At 43.9% G+C, this 22442-nt stretch overlaps 1 protein-coding gene across 2 annotated transcripts in view; it reads right to left on the reverse strand.

Moving 5' to 3' along the window:
• The window catches only part of DSCAM (DS cell adhesion molecule), a 695768-nt gene that overhangs the window by 278391 nt on the left and 394935 nt on the right, over positions 1-22442 (reverse strand). For both annotated transcript variants that reach the window (XM_075912112.1, XM_075912115.1), the window contains exon 4: positions 1283-1429. In XM_075912112.1, coding sequence (XP_075768227.1) covers positions 1283-1429 — 147 coding nt within the window. The remainder of the gene's footprint in view (positions 1-1282; positions 1430-22442) is intronic.

Genomic DNA, 22442 nt, shown 5'->3' on the forward strand with positions numbered 1-22442 from the left:
TTTATCTGTCTTTTGAAAGAATAAAAAGGGGCTGGGGAGTGCAGGAGTGAGGGCAGGGGTTGGGGAGATGAGGGCAAAGGGTTTGGTGGGTGGATTTAGGGAAGAAGTTAGGGCACAGGGTGTGATGAGGCGGGGACTTGGAAGGCAGTGGAGGGGCAGGGGACTAGAAGGGTTAGGGGGGCTCAGGGCAGGGGTGGAAAGTGCTGGGCTGAGAGCAGGAAGTGGGGGGCTGAAGGCACAGGGTTCAGTGTGGGGAAGTTCAGGGCAAGGGCTGGGAGTGAAGAGGCCTGTGCAGGAAGTTAGGACAAGGGTGGGTGTCAGGGACGAGGGTGGGGTGCAGGAGGGAGAGCAGCGGGTGGGAGGTTCGGGGACAGGGCTTGGTGTGGAAGGGCTCCATGGTGGTGAGGATGGTGCCTGTTCCTGGGGGGGACTGTGGTGTGCTCCCTGGATAGGAACTCCTCCCAGGGATCTGGAGCTCCACCACCAGCAGTAGCCCCACTTGCAGCCTTCAGGCTGTCCTTCAGGGACTGCCCCCAGCCTGCAGTGCCCCTCCGCAACCTGCAGACTGTGGGAGAGGGGTGGAGTTTGGGGGCTTCCACAGTCTGCAGTGCCCCCCATGGCCTAAAGGCTGCCTGGGGGCAGTCTCTGGTGGATGCTTCCAGCCTTCAGTGGTCCCAGCCATGGCCTGCAGCTTTTTTTGGGTGGGGTGACATTCTGAGGGCTGGCCTCAACTTCCAATGCCCCCCACCCCATCTGCAAGCTATTTGTGTGAGTGGGGCAGGGCTCTGGGGGCTTCCCTCAGCATTCAGTACCTACCTGTCCCCATGGCCTGCAGTCTGCCCAGAGCCAGGCCACGGTTCCATCTTTTTTGGGGGGCAGCAGGGGCTCCTGGGTGGGGTCAGGGGGTCCTGGGCAAAGGAGGGATATGTACCCAGGCAAGTGGCAGGCAAGGGCTGGTCACTCTCTTGGTGGTGTGGCTGCCCCCAGTGGTCTCTGTGCAGTCTAGCTCTCCCCTGCGGGCTCAGCGCCCTCAGTTGCGCCACTCAGCATCCCGTCCCTCCTCTCTGTGCCCCTTCCGTTTTATGTTACGGAAAACAGTCTCATTCCTGGCACTTCCTGTTTTCTTGGCACAACCAAACCATGACCTTGCGTTAAGTTAGAGCTAGAAGAAGCTGCATATCAAATACAGTTGTCTTAGTTCTCACCATGTAGGGGGAATTCTTGAACAAATGAACTTGCAGACAGACAGACAGATTAGTGAGTATAAGAAATTCCAAAGTACCTGATACAAAAAGTCTTGCACTGTTACTTTGTCTTGTTTCTCCAGTGTATCTGTGCCGTGTGATACATCGGTAGTTATACAATCCATCTTCATTCTGTACATCTACAATATACAAGGCTCCCGTGGATGTGATGAGAAATCTAGATCCTGAAAGACATATGAGTTTACTGTGTTCAGAATGCCTCATCATTTTTTTTTTTACCTCAGAAGGCAAAACAATAAAATAACAATACAACAATAAAAATAACGTTTTCCTTATCAGAGTCTAGAGATATTAATTATGTTGCCAATCTTATATTTTAAAGTGTTCATTTATGGATGCCTACCTAGAAATTAATTCAGGTGGATTGCTTATAAAAGTATAAGAACATATATGAAAAATATGACATATGATTATCAAAGAAAGATATCACTAATTCATACTCATGGTTATTATAGCTCTGAGTATCAGAGAGGTGTTTTAAATAAAATATAAGCAAGACTTCTCTAATAAAGAATTTGAGTCAACTACTTTAAATGTCAAAGAGTATTATTTTATGCTAGTAATTTACCTGGGGAATGATATACACCAGAATAATTATCTGGGAGGATATTCATAATAAAACAATATTAATCTACATTGGTCTCATTGTTCAGAAGCAAACAAACAGAACATTTTCAGATAAGATTATGAGATAAAGAGAGACCTATGCAGTTAGAGAGAAACTTGCAAAAACAGAAAATTTTTACACCCAGATCTGGAAAGATCTCCAGCAGGGGGGATCTATGTGGAAAAAGATTGGAACCTTGCACTGAGAAGGCCCTGGGGTCTCTTTCAAGTGTGACCTCAGAATATAAAACAAAGACAGCAAAGCTAACCTCAGATGACTTGAAGAGACATTGCAATGGGAGACTTATGGGCTTTAAGCATAGATTAAGAGCTCAGATAAATATAGATAAAGAAAAGGGAAATGCTTTCAAATTCAAAGACTGAAAAAAAACCCCAGCAATATTATTACATTTTTTTTTAAGCAAAATCTAATTTCAGGATGAAAGGAAGCCCAACAGAGGCTGCTCTTTAAAAAGGGACAGGACTGAATTGTTCTATCATTTGACCCACAGTACCTTAAATTGTAGAAATGTGGTGGAGATTCTTCTCTAATTTGTAAACTATTAATATATTATATTATATTATATTATATTATATTATATTATATTATATTATATTATATTATATTATATTATATTATATTATTGGTCTTGCTTGTAGCAGGGGGTTGAACTTGATGACCTCGTGAGGTCTCTTCCAACCCTCTGATTGTAGGATAAGTTTGCTGAGATTACCTACAATGACATATGGCCTTTTTGCAACTGCAACTAGCAAATATCTACAATGGCCAAAAATGGGATACTAGAGAGCTCTGAGTTACCATTCAGAATTCCTTGCCAGGTATTTGCCTTGTGGGTCTTGTCCGCGTGCTCAGGGTCTAACTGATCACTGTATATGGGGTTGAGGAAGAATTCCCCACTGAGTCAGATCGGCAGAAACCCTTGGATTTTTTTGCCTCCCACTGTAGCATAGGGAATGGGTCATTTGCATCTTTAAATTAGTGTAAATGGCTCTCTGGAACTCACATGTTTTTAAACCATGATATGAGGACTTCAGTAACTCAGAAAGAAGTTATATGCCTACTTCAGGAGTAGGTGGGTGAGATTTTGTGGCCTGCAACATGTAGGAGGTCAAACTAGAGGACCAGGATGGTCCCTTCTGGCAGTAAAGTTTATGACTCTACATATAATATGTAAATATATGTGTTTCCATTTCATTTAAACCACTCTTCTTTAACCAAGAACAACAACAAAAGCACACGTTGTATACAGGTTTTTGCAATTTTTATCTTTTTATTTGCTGTGCTAACAGAACCAGGCAATTAGACAATAAACACAACACAGAAGAATGAACAAGACCTGTTCTCCATGTTGTGTTTAGCTAATTGATAATTCTAACCACAATAATGGGAAATAAATAAGGAGGAGCAATGCTATCCAGTGCATCTTAAGAATCATGGGTGATGAAAACCTGGTTGTATCAAAGAGGTGAACACTGTCAAGTAAAAATGAACAAAATTTTGAAAGGAAAGTTAGTCTTGTGGGTAAGAAGACTGGAGACCTGGCTTCAATTCCTAGCTTTATTACAGACTTCCTGTATGAACATGGACAAATCACTTAATCTATTGGGGGTATGTCTACACAGCAGGGCAAAGGTCGCATAAAGGGTATGTCTAGACTACATCCCTCTTTCGACAGAGGGATGTAAATTAGACACTTTGAAATTGCAAATGAAGCTGGGATTTAAATTTCCCGTGCTTCATTTGCATAATAGTGGCCGCAGTTTTTTTGGACACATAAAATCATAAGAATGGCCATACTGGGTCAGACCAAAGGTCCATCTAGCCCAGTAGCCTGTCTGCTGACTGTGGCCAGTACCAGGTGCCCTAGAGGAGGTGGACCAAAGACAATGATCAAGCAATTTGTCTCCTGCCATCCATCTCCAGCCTTTGACAGAGGCCAGGGACACCATTCCTTACCCCCTGGCTAATAGCCTTTTATGGATCTAACCTCCATTAATTTATCTAGCTCTTTTTTAAACTCTGTTATAGTCCTAGCCTTCACAGCCCCCCCTGGCAAGGAGTTCCACAGGTTGACTGTGCTCTGTGTGAAGAAGAACTTTCTTTTATTAGTTTTAAACCTGCTACCTCTAGTTCTTATATTATGGGAACAAGTAAATAACTTATCTTAATTCACCCACTCCATACCACTCATGATTTTATATACCTCTATCATATCCCTCCTCAGCCTCCTCTTTTTATACTGAAAAGTCCCAGTCTCATTAGCCTCTCCTCATATGGGATCCGTTCCAAACCCCTTATCATTTTAGTTGCCCTTTTCTGAACCTTTTCTTATGTCAAAATATCTTTTTTGCGGTGTGAAGACCACATCTGTATGCAGTATTCAAGATGTGGGCGTACCATAGTTTTATGTAGGGGCAGTAAGATATTCTACGTCTTATTTTCTATCCCTTTTTTAATAATTCCTAACATCCTATTTGCTTTTTTGACTGCCGCTGCACAATCCCGTGGATGTTTTTAGAGAACTATCCACGATGACTCCAAGATCTCTTTTCTGATTAGTTGTAGTTAAATTAGCCCCCAACATATTATATGTATAGTTGGGGTTATTTTTTCCAATGACACTGGGCTTTTCAATAGAAAAAAGGCAGCTTAAACATGGATCTTTTGAAAATAAAACTCTTTTTCGAAACTGCCATTTTTCTATCAAAAAGCCCTGTGTTGAAAAAAACCACGGTCGCCATTATGCAAATGAAGCACGGGAAATTTAAATCGCAGCTTCATTTGTAATTTCGAAGTGTCTAATTTATATCCCTCTGTCGAAAGAGGGATATAGTCTAGACACACCCTAAGATATGCAACTTCAGCTACGTCAATTGCGTAGCTTAAGTTGAAATAGCTTAATTCATAGGATGACTATCCATCCTGTTTTTACTGGGACTGTCCCTTATTTAAGCTCTCTTGCAGGCATCCCGACTTTTTTTTTTAAAGGGGCAAATTGTCCCATATGTGCATGCCCCGCAGCGCAGCCACAGCAGCCTTCTGTTTGTGGCTGGCTGTAAACGCAGGAGACCAGCATGTGATATCTGGAGTGTGGCAGGGTGCAGAGAGAGATAGAAACCAGACAGAGACTGGTAGCCTGTATATATACTGTGAAGAGTAGGGCATATGGAGTGTGTGTCACCCCTCCCCCTGTGCACCTAAAGAAACAGGGAGGTCTGCCAGCACTTACAGAACATGGGGCTGAAGCCCTGACTGCTGGCGCCCCTGCAGAGCTGAAGCCCCTTTCCCCAACACCCCTCACCACGGAGTTTCCCTGGCAGCCTCCACCACTGGCTGCAGGCCCCATCTCCTGAGCAGCCCCGTTCCCGGGTGGCCCCCACTGCTGGCTGCAGCTCCCATTCCCTTCCACCCACAGCCCTCTTCCCTGGCAGTCCCCCTGGCTGGCTGCACCCTCAGCCCCCCGACAGCCCCGTTCTGCAGCAGCGCCTGCCATGGGTCAGCAGCCCCCATACCTGGTGGCCCCCACTTCCCAGCAACAGCCCCCATTCCCAGTGGCTCTAATCCCCAGCACGCACTTCAGCTGAAGCTCTATCCTTGCTCCCTCCCACCCCCTCAAGACATGAGATGAGAGCAACAGGGCTTAATCCTGTGTGCCTGGAGCTCCCCATGGGAGAGAAGCCTTCAGAGTCCATGGGAGGAATAATGGAGGGATCCCCCTTCAAGGGGATAACGGAGCAGTGCATTGGGATGCCCATCCCCAGAGCCAGGGGGCAGCTAGAGGCAAAGGGGAATGGATGGCAAGGGCAGCTCTGCTCTGCTCAGGTCAGCACAAGGCCATTACTTATAAACTGGCCGTTCTTAGGAACACAGTGGCTCAGGCACATGCCATGCCCCACAGCCCCTTGACTCAACATCCCCTCGACTCCCTATAGACAGAGCCTGCTGGAGCCCTGCCAGAAGCACAGCACCCTGCACATCACCCCTGCTCACAGCCCCACCGCTGAGGCCTAGAACTTCCACTCCCTAGTCCCCCCAGCTCACATTTCTTTCCCACCACCTCACAGCCCAGCACACCTACAACCATGCTGGACAGCAAGATGAGGACAAGGCAGGCACTTCGAAAGAGCAGTAACCATTTAATTGTAAGTATATAGTTTAATTTTTTACCTATTATTAGTTATAAAAATGCAGTTTATCTTTTTAATGGGTGCTCATGTAACTGCCAGCTTAGTATCTGAGCCTCTACCCTCTGAGCTAAAATCCAGCTGGCTCTCAGCCCATGCTGCAGAGGTCTCTCTTTCTTAGCTGTTCCTGTGGTCTAGGTGCCATTGCATGGGACAGTGAACCACACTAGGGCTGTGTCCAGACTCCATGCCTCCGTCGACGGAGGCATGTAGATTAGCCAGCTCGGAAGAGGGAAATGAAGCCGCGATTAAAATAATCGCGGCTTCATTTAAATTTAAATGGCTGCCCCGATCTGCCGATCAGCTGTTTGTCGGCAGATCGGGAGAGTCTGGACGCGATGCCCCGACAAAGAAGCCTTTCTTCATCGACACAGGTAAGCCTCGTGAAACCAGGTTTACCTGTGTCGATGAAGAAAGGCTTCTTTGTCGGGGCATCGCGTCCAGACTCTCCCGATCTGCCGACAAACAGCTGATCGGCAGATCGGGGCAGCCATTTAAATTTAAATGAAGCCGCGATTATTTTAATCGCGGCTTCATTTCCCTCTTCCGAGCTGGCTAATCTACATGCCTCCGTCGACGGAGGCATGGAGTCTGGACACAGCCTAGGTGTGTGGGTTACACTCAGTCAACTTAATGTTATTTTGAACATTTGCATTGTATAGATCTGATTAATTGCCATTGAATTCACTTAAATATGAGCAATTTTATTAGGTGTCCTGTATCTGGTCTAGGAAAATATGGTCACAAATATTAATTTGGCTTTTGGCGCTGTCTCTACAGAAGAAAGTCAAAGGAAGAAAACTCTTCCTTCAACTTCTCTTACTCCTTGTGAAATGAGAGTTACATGAGTCAGAGTAAGAAGTCCTCCAGCTCAACATTATTTTGAAATAATGGCTTTCTGTGTAGACACACATTTTGTTATTTTGAAATGATGTCAGTTATTCCAAAATAACACTGCTGTGTAGATGTACCATTGGTGTCTCAGTTCCTCATCCATTAAATGGTGATAATACTCTCTCCTCATTCTGTCTACCTTTTCTATTTAGAGCATAGCCTTTTGGGAATGAGGACTATATCTTACTTTATATATATACAACACTAAGCACAAGGGTGCTTGCGGATATCATCTGGTACCTCCAAGCATTGCTGGAATATAAACAAACAAACACACAAACAAACAAAGTGAGGATGCAAGCAAGCTTCCTTTCAGAGAAAGGATAGGTTTTGCCAAGTTTTTCCATTAGAAAAAATTGAAGTTAAGAGACATGGGATAAAAAGAAAATACAGAGTTGCTTTTACAGTAATATTTTCTATCATGTGGTATCTAGCATTCTAATTTGAATGCGGTGCAACTTTTAACATTCATAAGAACACCCACCCAGCTCCCTCTGAGAAGAATCATCTAGAATTGTATAGAATTATAGAATCATAGAATCATAGGACTGGAAGGGACCTCAAGAGGTCATCGAGTCCAGCCCCCCACCCTCAAGGCAGGACCAAGCTCCGTCTACACCATCCCTGACAGATGTCTATCTAACCTGTTCTTAAATATCTCCAGAGAGGGAGATTCCACCACCTCCCTTGGCAATTTATTCCAATATTTGACCACCCTGACAGTTAGGAATTTTTTCCTAATGTCCAATCTAAACCTCCTTTGATGCACTTTAAGCCCATTACTCCTTGTCCTGTCCTCAGAAACCAAGAGGAACAAATTTTCTCCTTCCTCCTTGTGACACCCTTTTAGATATTTGAAAACCGCTATCATGTCCCCCCTTAATCTTCTTTTTTCCAAACTAAACAAGCCCAGTTCATGAAGCCTGGCTTCATAGGTCATGTTCTCTAGACCTTTAATCATTCTTGTCGCTCTTCTCTGTACCCTTTCCAATTTCTCCACAGCTTTCTTGAAATGTGGCGCCCAGAACTGGACACAGTACTCCAGCTGAGGCCTAACTAGTGCAGAGTAGAGCGGCAGAATGACTTCACGAGTTTTGCTTACAACACACCTGTTGATACAACCTAGAATCATATTTGCTTTTTTTGCAGCAGCATCACACTGTTGACTCATATTCAACTTGTGGTCCACTATGACCCCTAGATCCCTTTCCGCCATGCTCCTTCCTAGACAGTCGCTTCCCATCTTGTATGTATGGAACTGATTGTTCCTTCCTAAGTGGAGCACTTTGCATTTCTCTTTATTAAACTTCATCCTTTTTACCTCTAACCATTTCTCTAACTTGCTAAGGTCATTTTGAATTATGTCCCTATCCTCCAAAGAAGTTGCAACCCCACCCAGTTTGGTATCATCTGCAAACTTAATAAGCGTACTCTCTATCCCAATATCTACTTCATTGATGAAGCTATTGAACAGTACAGGTCCCAAAACAGACCCTTGCGGAACTCCACTTGTTATCCCTTTCCAGCAGGATTTAGCACCATTAACAACAACTCTCTGACTATGGTTATCCAGCCAATTATGCACCCACCTTATCGTGGCCTTATCTAAGTTATATTTGCCTAGTTTATCAATAAGAATATCATGTGAGACCGTATCAAATGCCTTACTAAAGTCTAGGTATATGATATCCACCGCTTCTCCCTTATCCACAAGGCTCGTTATCCTATCAAAGATAGGATTGTAGACCTACATATTACTGCATTTTATAAAATGAAGAGATAAATTATATATAGCAATATTAAGTGAACTATTGTTCTCCTGTTGTTTGATAATATGCATGTACAAATGAGAACATTTGTACGTGCATATTGCAAAAGATTATCCTAATTCTCAAATTATGGTGGAAAATATACAGGAATGACAGCAGCTATAAACCAATATTCAGTAAAAAGGATGTGAGGAACACTTCCTTTTAACCAGACATGGGTTTGTATACGAATTTGTCTGTGATTAGCAATATGAAGGGGACTTGCAAATGGATCAAGGTATAAGCACTTCTAAGAATCAATTATTCAAAATAAAATGGTATTTGTGGGGAAGACAATTACTTGAGCCATCCCATTTCAGCAGTGATCTAAAAACTTTAAAAGAATCTGTAGACAGCCTAGGCCTGACCTCTGGAACAAGATATAGTGAGTTAGAAAGAAGCAGGATCAGGCTAAGACAGTGCCATATCACAGGTTAAGAAAGAAAAAAAGAAAGAAAGTCTAATGTTTTCCTTCCTTCCTGCCTGCCTGCCTTCCCTGTGATATGACACTGTCTTAGCCTGATCCTGCTTCCTTAAAAGCCTAGACAATATTTGCCACCTATTCCAATGGAAGAAGGGTGAGGCTGAATTTTGAATCTATTATTTTTCCTTATTTTTGCAAAAGAGCTTAAACCATTATACTGAGCTGCTGCTGACAAGTCCTGTTGAAACATAAATATACAGGACATCAAGCTCCTGCTCACTTTGGATCAAATGCAGAGCTCAGTGCTCAACCTGAGCAGCTGTGATAGACATGGGGCAAATGTCATAGAGAGAATGAGGGGAAAGGCTTTTCAGCGAGGGAATATCTGTGGAGGCATTCTGGGAGTATACTCAAACCTAAAACATGACGTGTTTACCCTGAGATGAAGCTATTTTACTTTTTGGACTATCCAGGGACCAGATCTATTTCATATTGTCTTGAAAATTTTAATTACCAAAATGCACAGGGTTTGTGTTTCAGCCCACATTACTTTGAAACAAAATAGGCTTCTTAGCAGAGTGGAAGGCAGACACCACCTCCTGGGAAATAGTATTTCAGAGCAGTACAATTATGCTTGAAATATACAATTTAAAGTTCATAAGGGGGAAAAATCATTCTTTGTGTTTTAAAATACTGGAATATTTTTCATTACAATGTTTGGAGAAAATGGTATAGTTGATCTAACAATGCAAAAGTAACTCAGTAAGAATAATCAGCACCATTTCTTTTACTTAAGAGCTTACTAATGTGACCACAAGCTCTTTTCCAGGAGTAAACCTTAGCCAAATAGGAATTTGTTGGCTGTTCACGTTACTCTCATACAGCAGTTTAACAGTTCTACTGACAAACCTTGGAAGTGGTGAAAACACAGAAAGCAGATTGAAAGTACCTATTAGATCATTTAGGGCAGGGCTACTCAACACGGGGCCAGTAGGGCACATCCAGCCCGCAGCCTGTTTGTTTGTGTCCTGTGGTGAGGATTGAGTTTATATGGGGCTCAACAGGTGAGATCCTTTGAACATGGCCTCCACTGGGAACACACTCCACAATGGCAAGTCAATATAATGGTCTTCTGTTGAGGTGCATTTTAGTAGTTCAATTCCTGAACTGTCAGTGCTTATTGAAAGTGCCATCATATGGGTGGAAATCAGGGAAATATTGCATTTTATTAAAATCAGCAGAACTGAATTAAATGGGTCCTGCGTGTTGTGTAATCTTGCCTTAATCTTTGTATTCATGCCCGTCAGCATGAAAGAAGCTATTATTTGAATGTCTATGCAACCACACTTAAGTTGCGGCCTTCGGCATGTGCTGTGAGTATCATTGTGGCCCCCGGGGCTTCCAAAGTTGAGTAGCCCTGATTTAGGGCATTCACTGGCTAGTAAATGCTTGTCCTCTACATTACATTTTCTAATTATTTGCACAGTCTACTTTTAAATGCCTGCAGTGATGGGGCTTCTACCACTTCTTAGGAAGGCTGTTCCATGGTGTTTCACTGGTATTCAGTGAACATATTATTTGCTTAATTCCACCATGTTACTCTTCGTTACTCCCCTGGCACCATGCTAACTATCCTTCCCTTTCCCATGGGCTGCATCTAGACTGGCAAGTTTTTCCGCAAAAGCAGCTGCTTTTGCGGAAAAACTTGCCAGCTGTCTACACTGGCCACTTGAATTTGCACAAGAACACTGACGATCTAATGTAAGATTCTCAATGTTCTTCCGCAAATACTATGCTGCTCCCGTTTGGGGAAAAGCCCTCTTGCGCAAATGTACTTGCGCAAGAGGGCCAGTGTAGACAGCTAAAAACTGTTTTGTGCAAAAAAGCCCCGATTGCCATTTTCGCCATCAGGGCTTTCTTGCGCAAAACCGCGTCTAAATTGGCACAGACGCTTTTCCGCAAAAAGTGCTTTTGTGCAAAAGCGTCCGTGCCAATCTAGATGCTCTTTTCCACAAATGCTTTTAACAGAAAAACTTTTCTGTTAAAAGCATTTGTGGAAAATCATGCCAGTCTAGACGTAGCCATGGTGTTTACAGCCTACACACCCTGAAATACAACTGTGCAATCTACTCTCCTCTGCCTGCACTCATTACTTGGCAACCTAACTTCTGTGAAAGATTTTAAAATATTTTTCTTAGTAAAGATTCCAATATCTGTGCTAAAAGGGACACGGGCCATATCATGCCAAAAACTAAGCCCACAATCCAGATCCATAACTTCTGAAGTATCTGACCAGCATGTCTGTAGAATCTAGACTTTTCATTTTTTAAAAAGTTTACATTCCTTGTTTGCAGAGAAATCATCATGATGTGAACTGCATAACCAATGCACAAATGCTTTCCTGTGACTGCAGGAAGCCTTACATGATTGCTCTCAGAGATGCGAGCTGCTCTTATTAATCTCAGTTGGGGCTAACCCTTAACTCTAATGATCACACTTGAAGGGAATGAATTTCAAGAAATTTAAGTGAACAGATATGGACGTAACCATCTCATTTATCTAACTATGTATGAGAATAAAGTAATTGCATGTACAAATAGCCAAAAGTGACTGGAATCACTCTTTTCTATTACTTCTTCTCAGCACTATGTGCGCAATGGACCTTGGTTCGTACATAACCAGATTAATCGCCAAATTTGGTCTTCTGGTCAGATCATTAGCTTCCCTGTCTTGGGCTGGATACAGGTTGAACCTCCCCTGCTGAACCACAGATGTTGCTGGATCAAAGAACCCCGGAGAAGGCAGGAGCAATGCAGGGACTGGGGAGCCCCAGCTGGGCCAGGCGGCATCTGGGGAGCCCCCCGCCTTGGCTGGGGAATCCCTGGCGTTAGTTGAGCCAGGCAGCAGCCAGGGAACTCCTGGCCCAGCCAGGGAACCCCCAGAATTAGCAGGGACAGGTGACCAGGGAGTCCCAGCACCAGCTGGGGAACCCCTGTCTGCCCCAGCAAGGAATCTCACCAAAACCCTAGTGGCAGTGGGGATGGGATGACTGGGCAGCCTCTGCTGGGGAACCCCCGGGCTGAAGTGGGGCTGGTGGTGGTTGGCAGCTGGAATCCCCAGTGACAGTGATGCCAGCACTAGTAGCGGGACAGGGCGGCCGAGCACCCCAGCTGGGGAATCCCCGGCAGCAGCAGGACTGGCAGTGGCCCGATGGCCTGAGCCACGAACCCTGGGGAACACCCTGCAGCAGTGGGGCTGGTAGCAGTCAAGCGGTCCCACTCACGTGTAAAGTTACACACGTGCTTGTCTTTGTATATACATGGGTTTAAAACTTGGGTTTAAAAGTTGAATTGCCACAACATCTCCCACCTAATACATATTATTCCTACCAATATAGGAAAAGGAATCTTTTGTTGAGACACATGTACATTGCCTATTGTTGTTATAAGGGACATATATGGATGGATATATGAGCCACTCCAAGACCCCACACCACTCATTTGCACCTCTGACTTCTTTCACTTATTCCAGCCTGCAAAAGTTCTCAAATACTCCTATATACACATGCCAGTCAAATTTAGTCTTTTTTTTTAAGCCTGTCTGAAAGCTAGAGAAATATCACATTATGTCTATGATGCTGCTTGGTCCTGCCATGAGGGCAAGGGACTGGACTTGACAATTTTTCAAAGTCCCTTCCAGTTCTAGTGTTCTGTGATTCTATGCACAGCCGAGAAATTGTAAATGATCACGATCTGAACAATGTATTACACACAATTATTTTGAAATAAGGAATTATTAATGTACAGGTAATCTTCTTCTAGCCTTAGCCCCAGGAAAATGGGTTTGCCTCTTTGAATGTACACATAATATTAACACTATTTAAATGATTTCACAATAGGATATTAGAAAGGGAGCTATTAAATAAAACCTTTACTACATTATTGAGGAATTTTTGCCCCTCTCTCTTTAAAGATAACTAAAAATAAAGCGCTATCGCCACATGTCAGATTGATCACACAGTATACATTTCTCACCAACACACACTGTGTGTAATTACTGGGTTAAAGCATTTCTCTTCCTCTTTCTCTTAATATATTTTACATACTTATGTAACACTTTTATAACCAACTCCTTTAAGCCATAAAAATGCTAGACATAAAAGATGACAAAAATAAAGGGAAACGTATGTAATTCCTGTCACCTTCTAAACGAAGAACATTTTCATTAAAGCCGACAGGCTGTCAGCTGCAACAAAGCCTAAGTGTTGAGCATTCTATGTACTGTACTTCAAAAGTGTTTAGCAATGTACCAGGATGGAGAATGACATGCATTTATTATCCTGTTGATCTTGGGGAATTTTCTATTCACCAGACATATTTAATTTAATCATTCTTGGTTTTGCTCTAGCAAAATCTATTTTTTTTTGATTTACCTACTTAATATGCTAAACAAGGATTTTTTGGTAATATGCATCTTTTCAGAGAAATTTAAGATTTTTGTTTGTTTGCTGTTAGCAGGTTTCAATGGAGGGAGAGAGGCAGAGAAATCACACTCACGCCAGTTAATAAAAAAACACTGTCAAAATATATTTCATAATCCACATTTATTTTTCCTTCCTATTGAATGTAATAATCCCTTGGAAACTTGATAATTATAATAATTTTACTGCCTGACTTTCAGGGATGCTAAGTGCCTGCAGCTCTTATTAACTTCAATTGCAGTTTTTGGTGCTCAGCACCTCTGAAAAATCAGGACCATGATTTTCACATAGTATCTTTCATACTAGGACCTCAAAACACATTACAAACACTGACTACTACTCAGAACTCAACTGTGAGGTAGACCGATATTGTTAATATTATTATTATAACTGTTCTACAGATGGGTTAACTGAGTCACACAGATGAGTCAAGGATTTGTCAAATATCACGTGGGTCAGTGGAAAAGACAGGGGCAGAATCCATAAGTCCCGGTCCCCCTCAGTCTCCTGCTGTCTCCACTGTACAACTTCACCTTACTATCAGAATGAATAGACTGTGGATTCATAGGTCTTAAGGCCTGAAGAGAATTGTTATAATCATCCACTTATATAGCAATTCCTATATGAAGCACATATATTAAGGTTGAGCTAGAGCATATATTTGAGAAAGACATACAGCTTGATCCAAGACTTCCATGGAGAAACCACTACAACCACAAAATAAATTATTCCAATGGTTAATTACTATCACTGTTAAAAAGTTTGTCCATTATTTAAGGTCTGCATTAGCCTATCTTGAGCTCCCAACTATTTGATATTGTTTTACTTTGTTAAATTAAAGACTGCCTCTATTATTAGACACCAAGTACTTACGGACAATTTATCTCTTAGCCTTCTCTTGGATAAACTAAATGGCTTCCTAAATCTTGATTGTAAAGTGGATCTTTTAGATCTTGAATCACTTTTGCAGCTCTTTTCTAAACCTTTCCCTATTTTTAACAGCTCTTTTTTAATTCCCATTCCAGAACAGGACATAATATTTCAGTAATGGTCTCAGTAACGCAGCATGCAAAGGGAACACCTTCTCCCTGCTCCTCCTTGATATTCCTCTGTTCATTCATCCAAAAAGCATGCTAGTCTTAGCCAGAGTAACTAATGCTGATTGTTCACATCTGATGCTCTTTCTGAATGCTTTCCAGAACACAGTCCCATCCTGCATGGGCCTTGGTTATCGGTGGCACCTTACACTTTCTTGTTCTTTTTTTGTGGCACACAATCATTGAGTCTTTTGAGGACTGAAATGCTTTAGTTCAGTATACGGGTATCTGGGGAAATGTAATGATCTGTGATATACAACAATTGAGAGAGATAATCTAATGATCCCTTCTGGCCTTAAACTCTATGCAACTATAACCTATAATCTTTGTTCCTAGACCTCACATCTAGCTATATTAAAACACATGTTATTCAAATGAAACCAGTTTATCAAGTAATACAGATCACTCTGTATAATTGACCTATTCCTTATTATTTACAATGGTATCAATTTGCCTTCTACAAACTTTACCAGCAACAATTTTGGTTTATCAAATTAATCACCATCAATTGTGAATAACATTATGTTTACATTTATATGGGAGACCCCCAGTACCCCAACCAAAATCTTAATTGCTAACAGAGGTACCCCCTCATACCACCTCCCTGTTCCTCTGTGTGGTGCACCCTGGACCCCCTACTCATGCAGGCACCAGTTGCCTATGATAGGAGACATTACTGAAGCATTTTATCTGAGGAAATAAAAAATAATAAACTTGAAAAGAAATAGATGGAGGGAAAGTAGGTCAAATTGGAGTTTGTCACCCTGAATTGTGTCCTTTAATCCTTCTGGATGGCATCTACAGAAGTGCATCTTTCATTTTAATAACTGCTGCCTACTGCCCTAAATACCCAGTGACTTCATTAAAGTTTATCTGAATTGGCAAATCTTGTATTAATTTCTCTAAGTGATGAGAAGCCACATTAACAATTATGAAATTGCTCTTATGTAAGGTTTTTATGCTATCCATTAGATTGGATAATATTAAAGAGTAAAATAAAATTTTACAAGTCTTAGTAATAAAGTTAAGATTACTCTGGGTTTCCAATATGAAATTGTTCTCATATATAATTCATAAAAGGGTATTTGAATGGCTTACTGTGGAATTAGTGTAAAATATTCTTGTAGGAAAATAAGCATATTTTAAGACACCAACATTAATTATTCTTTTACCATGCTTTCAAGGATTTATTTCCAAAACAAAACAACACTGACATAAAACCAACAACTTTACTTATTTTTGTTCTTTTGGACAGCCATAGTATTAGCCTTTGAATAAGGGTAATGTTGTTCCCAAGAAGGGATAATAAACATATTTGATATTCGCCATGTGGGAAACATATAATGATTTCATATTATTGCAGCCTAATTGATAGAAATTAAAAGAACAGATGGTTGCTTTAATCAGATGCTAAATGATAATGTAGCACAACTAAACTTTCCTCAGTTGTACCCATCACTTCCAAACTGAGAAAATGTTTTTCTAGAAAGGATCTAGAATGGTTTCCCGAACATGTCTCAAAAGAGCCATCTTACAGTATGTATACACATCAGCATTATTTAAAATAACTAGCGTTATTTCAAAATAATTTACTCCAGCTCCATGGAGCAGGCAGTTATTTCGAAATAATGTCGAAGTACTGTCAAGCTGGAGGATTTCTTACTCCAATTCCTGTAACTCTCATTGTATGAGGAGTAAGGGAAGTCGGAGGAAGAATGCTCTGTTTCCGAATAAGTGCTGTGTAGACACTCACAATTTCAAAATAAGCTACCGTAAAATCTCAAGTATAATGCGCACCTATGTATAATACGCACCTACCTTTTAAACGTTATAATTCTCAAATAAACTGAGCTCTTATCTATAATGCGCACCCCCATTATACTTGTGATTTTACCGTATATCTACCTTCAGGCTCGCCAGGGAAAAGCAAGTGCAGCACTGGGGAGCCAGCGGCAGAGTTTGAAACCTTCTTCCCACCCAGCTGTTCATGTGACGCACTGAGCTCGTGCCTGCCGTGGGGGCCCCCTGGCCAGCTGAGCTTGTGCCTGCTGCGGGGACCCCCTGCTCAGCTGCCGGTACTTCAAGCTGAGCAGGGGGACCCTGCGGCAGGCACAAGCTCAGCTGGCCAGAGGGTCCCCGCGGCAGGCGCAAGGTCAGGTTGGCGCGCTGGCAGCTGAGCAGGGGGCCCTCACGGCAGGTGTGAGGTCAGCCAGGCTCCCAGACAAGGTGAGCAGATGGCGGGCAGGGCAGCTGAGCTCGCGCCTGCGGGGGGTAAGGGGAGGAGCCTTGTCCAGCTGCTCACATGCTGCGCCATGTCCTGGAGCCTGGCTGGGAGGGGGAGGTAAAAATATTGTACAAATTATCTCCGATGTATAATGTGCACCCCGGTTCTAACCCTTAAAAACCGTGGGGAAAAAGTGTGCATTATACTCGCGATTTTATGGTATTTCAAAATAAGCTACATAGCTCAATTTGCATAGCTTATTTCGAGTTAAGCCCTGCTGTGTAGACTCCCCCAGGGGGTATGTCTACACTGCACGACTATTTCACAGGCGTACAGGATCTTTTGAAACAGGGCATTTCTGTCGAAAATGTGCCATCTAAGCTGCCTTTTTTTTTCAAAAAGTCCCGTTTCGAAAAAAAGCGGTAGCCGCCATTATGCAAATGAAGCATGAGATATTTAAATTCCCACTTCATTTGCATTTTCAATACATCTAATTTACGTCCCTGCCAACAGAGGGGTGTAGTTTAGACATAGCCTTAGAGAATAACCTGAGCACTGTTGAATTTTGATAGACTTATTCCATAAGTGCAGCAAAGTTGTAAAATTATTTAAATGGCATAAAGGTTATTCTCAAGGGGTATGTCTACACTACCCCGCTAGTTCGAACTAGCGGAACGAGGCGTACAGCTAGTTCGGATTAGAAGCCTAATCCGAACTAGCCGGCATTTAAAAATGGTGCCGGCCGGCTTCATGCAAATGAAGCCCGGGAAATTCAAATCCCGGGCTTCATTTGCAAACTGCGGATGACTACATTACCCCCCCTAGTTCGAACTAGCGGGGTAGAGTAGACATACCCTAGGGATGCATCTACACAGCAGGGCTTAACTCAAAATAAGCTATGCAAAATGAGCTATGCCAATTGTGTATCTTATTTTGAAATTGGGTTTTTCTACACAGCACTTATTGCGAAATAGAGTCCTCTTCTCCAACTTCCCTTACTCCTCATACAATGAGGGTTGCAGGAGTTGGAGTAAGGAGTCCTCCAGTTTGACAGTATTTCAATATTATTTTGAAATAACTGCCTGCTATGTAGACGCGGTCTAAGTTATTTCAAAATACAGGTAGTTATTTCGAAATTATGTTGCTGTGTAGACATATGGCTACATACTAGCATAGCATAGTTACAACATGATTCTCTAAACAAAACAATCTGTCACTCTGGACAGGGAAAATGTGCTAGACTTAGCCATACTTAAACAGTGCTCAGAAGCCACAGTCCTGCAAACACTTATACATGAACCAGATTGAGTTATAAAAAGAGTGGTGGTACTCTTCCAAGCTCCTCAAAGAAAATATGCTCGATCCATGTGTGCCATCAAAACAAGATGCCACTCAGAGTAAGTCCTGCTGATGAACAAAATACGAGTAGGCGTCCCTCTGAACAAAACTGGCTCCCCTTTGAGAATTATACCCAGGGCCCCTGCTGGGCTCATTAAGCTAGCATAACTCCTTCTTGCTTGGGATGGAGGTGGGGGAATAAGTTGTGATATATCTCAAATGTCAAAACACCTTTGGCACTGAAATGAGATGTTATTCAATGAATTTTGCATATCTGCAATTCCCCATATCTTTTCTGACATAAGAAATAAAACACGCATTTCATTTAAACCCTTTAAATCATGACCACTGAGCATATAACACCTTATTGAGATGAATGGGGCAGTTCACACTTCTCAGAGCTATTGTTCCAGTTCTCTGAAAACTCGCTGACATTTCTGCATCAGTTAAACCCAGACTTGTTGTACACTAACCTCTGGTCTACACTAGGTACTCTGGCTTTCCTTGAAATAAAATAGTTATTTTGAAAAAGCATTAGTGTGGATGCTCCAGTGCCACTATTTCAAAATAACTACTCCCCAGAGTAATTTGACCTAATTACTCCCCAGTGCTTCCTGGAGCTCATAGACTCATAGACTTTAAGGTCAGAAGGGACCATTATGATCATCTAGTCTGACCCCCTGCACAATGCAGGCCACAGAATCTCACCCACCCACTCCTGGAATAATCCTCTCACCTATATCTTCATATTTGTTCATTTTTTTAAATTGTATCCTTTGGTATATATGGTTGTGACTACTTTCTTCCACTATTTGATCTGAGGAAGTGGGTCTGGCCCACGAAAGCTCATCATCTAATAAACCATCTTGTTAGTCTTTAAAGTGCTACATTGGCCTGCATTTTGCTTCTACCTATATCTCAGATATTGAAGTCCTCAAATGATGGTTTGAAGACCCCAAGATACAGAGAATCCTCCAGCAAGTGATCCATGCCCCATGCTACAGAGGAAGGAAAAGAAGCTCCAGAGCTCTGAGTCAAGGTAGTGCGTCCACATTAATGGAGCCTGTCCTGGACTAATTTTGATGCTTCCCCGTAGTGGGAACACACTACAGTAAAACTCTGATGGTCCTGCATCTGATGGTCCGGCACCATCAGGAACCCGGAAGTGCTCTGGGCAGCTGGACCATTGGAGCTGCTCTGCCCCCAGCTTCCCCGATTCAGCCGCTGCTAAAACTGACAGCGGCTGAATCCGGGAAGACGGGAGCAGAGCAGCTGGGGTGCTGCTGGGTAGGTCCCGTAGCGCTGCCCCTCGGGGCTACAGGACCAACCCGACAGCACCCCAGCTGTCCCCGATTCAGCCGCTGCTGAAATTAACCAGCAGCTGACTCCAGGAAGCCTGAGGCAGAGCTGTTCTGCCCGGCTTCCTGGAATCAGCCGCTAGTCAGTTTCAGCAGCAGCTGACTTGGAGACGCCTGGGACAGAGCAGCTGGGGTGCTGCCGGGTTGATCCCCGCAGCGCCGAGGTGCAGCACTGTGGGGACCAACCCAGCAGTGCCCCAGCTGCTCTGTTCCAGGCGTCCCGATTCAGCTGCTGCTGAAACTGATCAGCGGCTGACTCCAGGAAGCCGGGGCAGAGCAGCTCTGCCTCGGGCTTCCTGGAGTCAGTCACTGATCAGTATCAGCAGTGGCTGACTTGGGGACACCTGGGGCAGAGAAGCTGGGGTGCTGCCGGGTTGGTCCAGTAGCGCCGAGGGGCAGCGCTACCGGACCAACCCGGCAGCACTCCAGCTGCTCTTCTGCAGGCGTCCCCTATTCAGCCGCTGCTGAAACTGACCAGCAGCGGTTGAATCAGGGACGCCTGGGGCAGAGCCAGACTATCGGAAGGGAGGGCTATGAGGGGCCTGGGGTGACATCCCCCCCATCCCACCCCAGACCCCTCATAGCCCCCCCTTCCGATAGTCCAGCATATCTGATAATCCGGCACCCCCTGGGTTCTAAAGGTGCTGGATTATTGGAAGTTTACTGTATTTTGATTCTGTAAAAGTGGGAGGTAAGTTGAAGTTAGTTATTTCAGAATAATTTCCTAGTGTAGACATGCCCTAATAGAATAACTATAAAATCCATTTCCCTGAGTGATATAGTTACGTTGACCTAATTCCTGATTCAGACAGTGCTATGTCAGGCTATGTCTAGACTGTGAGCTTCTTTTGGAAGAAGCTTTTCTGGAGGAGATCTTCTGAAAAAACTTCTTCCGAAAGAGTGTGTCCACACTGCCACACTGAATGGATGCTATCTCACATTTAAGCTGTGATTACTATGGATGGAGTGGCCACCAGGGCACCTGTGCTTTTTCCTCTTTCTTCTTCTTTCGAAAGAACTCCTTCTTCCCCGTCCACACACAAAAGTGCTCTTTCGGAAGAAGGCTTCTTCCTCGTAGAAAGAGGTTTATCAGTGTCGGAAAAACTCTTCTGTTCTTTTGATTATTTTTCGAAAGAATGTGATTGCAGTGTGGATGTAAGTGATTTTTTTTTAGAAAAAATGTCTGTTTTTCCGAAAAAACTCTGTAGTGTAGATGTAGCCTCAATGGGACACCTTCTTTTGTCGACATAGCTTCTGTCTCTTTGGGAGGTGGAATACCCAATGGGAGAAGCTATTCTGTCAGTGTAGGTAATGCCTTTACTAAGGGCTACAGAGGTGCAACTGTGCTACTGCAGCACTTTAACTGTGGACCAGCTCTCAGTTTATACTTTTGAGGTTTACTTCAGAATAACAACCAAAATGTTAGGGTTGGTGTTTTTCTCTCTCCCCTGTAGTGGGGCACTATTTGAAAACATGTGGCCCCAGCCTTGCGGGAGGGACAACTGGACCCATGTCCAACTGGTAACGGGAGACAAATAATGATTAAAGGGTCAAGGGGTGCAGGTCACAGGTGTAAAACAAGGGAACCAGATGGGGACACCAAGCAGAGAACCCTGGACAGTGTCCACTGCTCCCCTGTAGTGGGGCAGATTGGCTGCCCACTGATCCAGAGGGAGAGGAATCCCTCCGGGAACCATTTTGGGCACAGCCTAACCCCTCCCAGTCACTTGACCGGAAGTCCGGAGGCAGGGCTAGTAAAAGCCAGGCCTGAGGGCTCAGTCTGGGCCCAGCCTCCAGAGGAACCAGAGGCCTGCTCAGTGCTCCGTGCCCAGGAGGCCGAGGCTTGGCCTGGTCCTCCTACTGTGCCTGACCCAGAGGACCAGCCTGAATGCCTCCACTGGCCTGTACCGGAAGACTGGCTAGGACCACTGGACCTGCAAGCAGCCAAGGACTGGCCTGGACCACCAGGACCCCAGCTGAACGCAAGCACCCTTGTCTCCTCGAGAGACCGGCTAGAAACCCGGGTACATGCCGAGGGGGAGACGGGAAGTGGCCCAGGGAATAGGGAGGACTGTTAAGTGCCTCAAGTCAGCACGTTTTGGACTAGAGCCCCCACTGACCCCACAGCCAACTGTGCTGCTTTAATTAGGGCCCTGGGCTAGGACGCAGTGGAGTGGGTGGGCCTGCATCTCCTCCTGCCACCCCCCTACCTGGTGGCAATCCCCCCCTCTACCACCACAGGCGAAGTGCCTGCACTCCTCCTGAACCAGGAGACAAACTGTATTGTTTGCTTCCCCACCCTGAACCAGGGCTAGGGCCTTTGAACAAACTGCTTATTATTGAACTCTGGAACTGATGGTGTTTGTTTACTGCCCTGCCTGAACCAAGGCCTTGGCTAAGGAACTTGTTGTTGCTGTGTTTATTTGCTGCCCCATCCTGTAGCAGGGCCAGAGCCTGAACTAACTGTTTGTTTATTGCCCCACCCTGACCGAGGGCTGGGCCTCCTGAACTCTGTCTGGTTGCGGGCCAGCCTGAAACAAGGCCTGTGCTGTCTAAACTGCTAAACTGTCTGTCTGTTTGCCGCCCTACCCTGAATCAGTTTATACCTCTGTGTATTTATTGTCTCGCCCTGACCTAGGGCCAGGGTATCCGGAACTCTGTGTGTTTGCTGCCCCGCCTGAAACAAGGCTTGGGACTGCTGAACTGCTTATACCTGTGTTTGTTCGCTGCCCCACCCTGACC

This window comes from Pelodiscus sinensis, chromosome 1 (genome assembly GCF_049634645.1).
Source record: "Pelodiscus sinensis isolate JC-2024 chromosome 1, ASM4963464v1, whole genome shotgun sequence".
Classification (NCBI taxonomy): Eukaryota; Metazoa; Chordata; order Testudines; family Trionychidae; genus Pelodiscus; species Pelodiscus sinensis.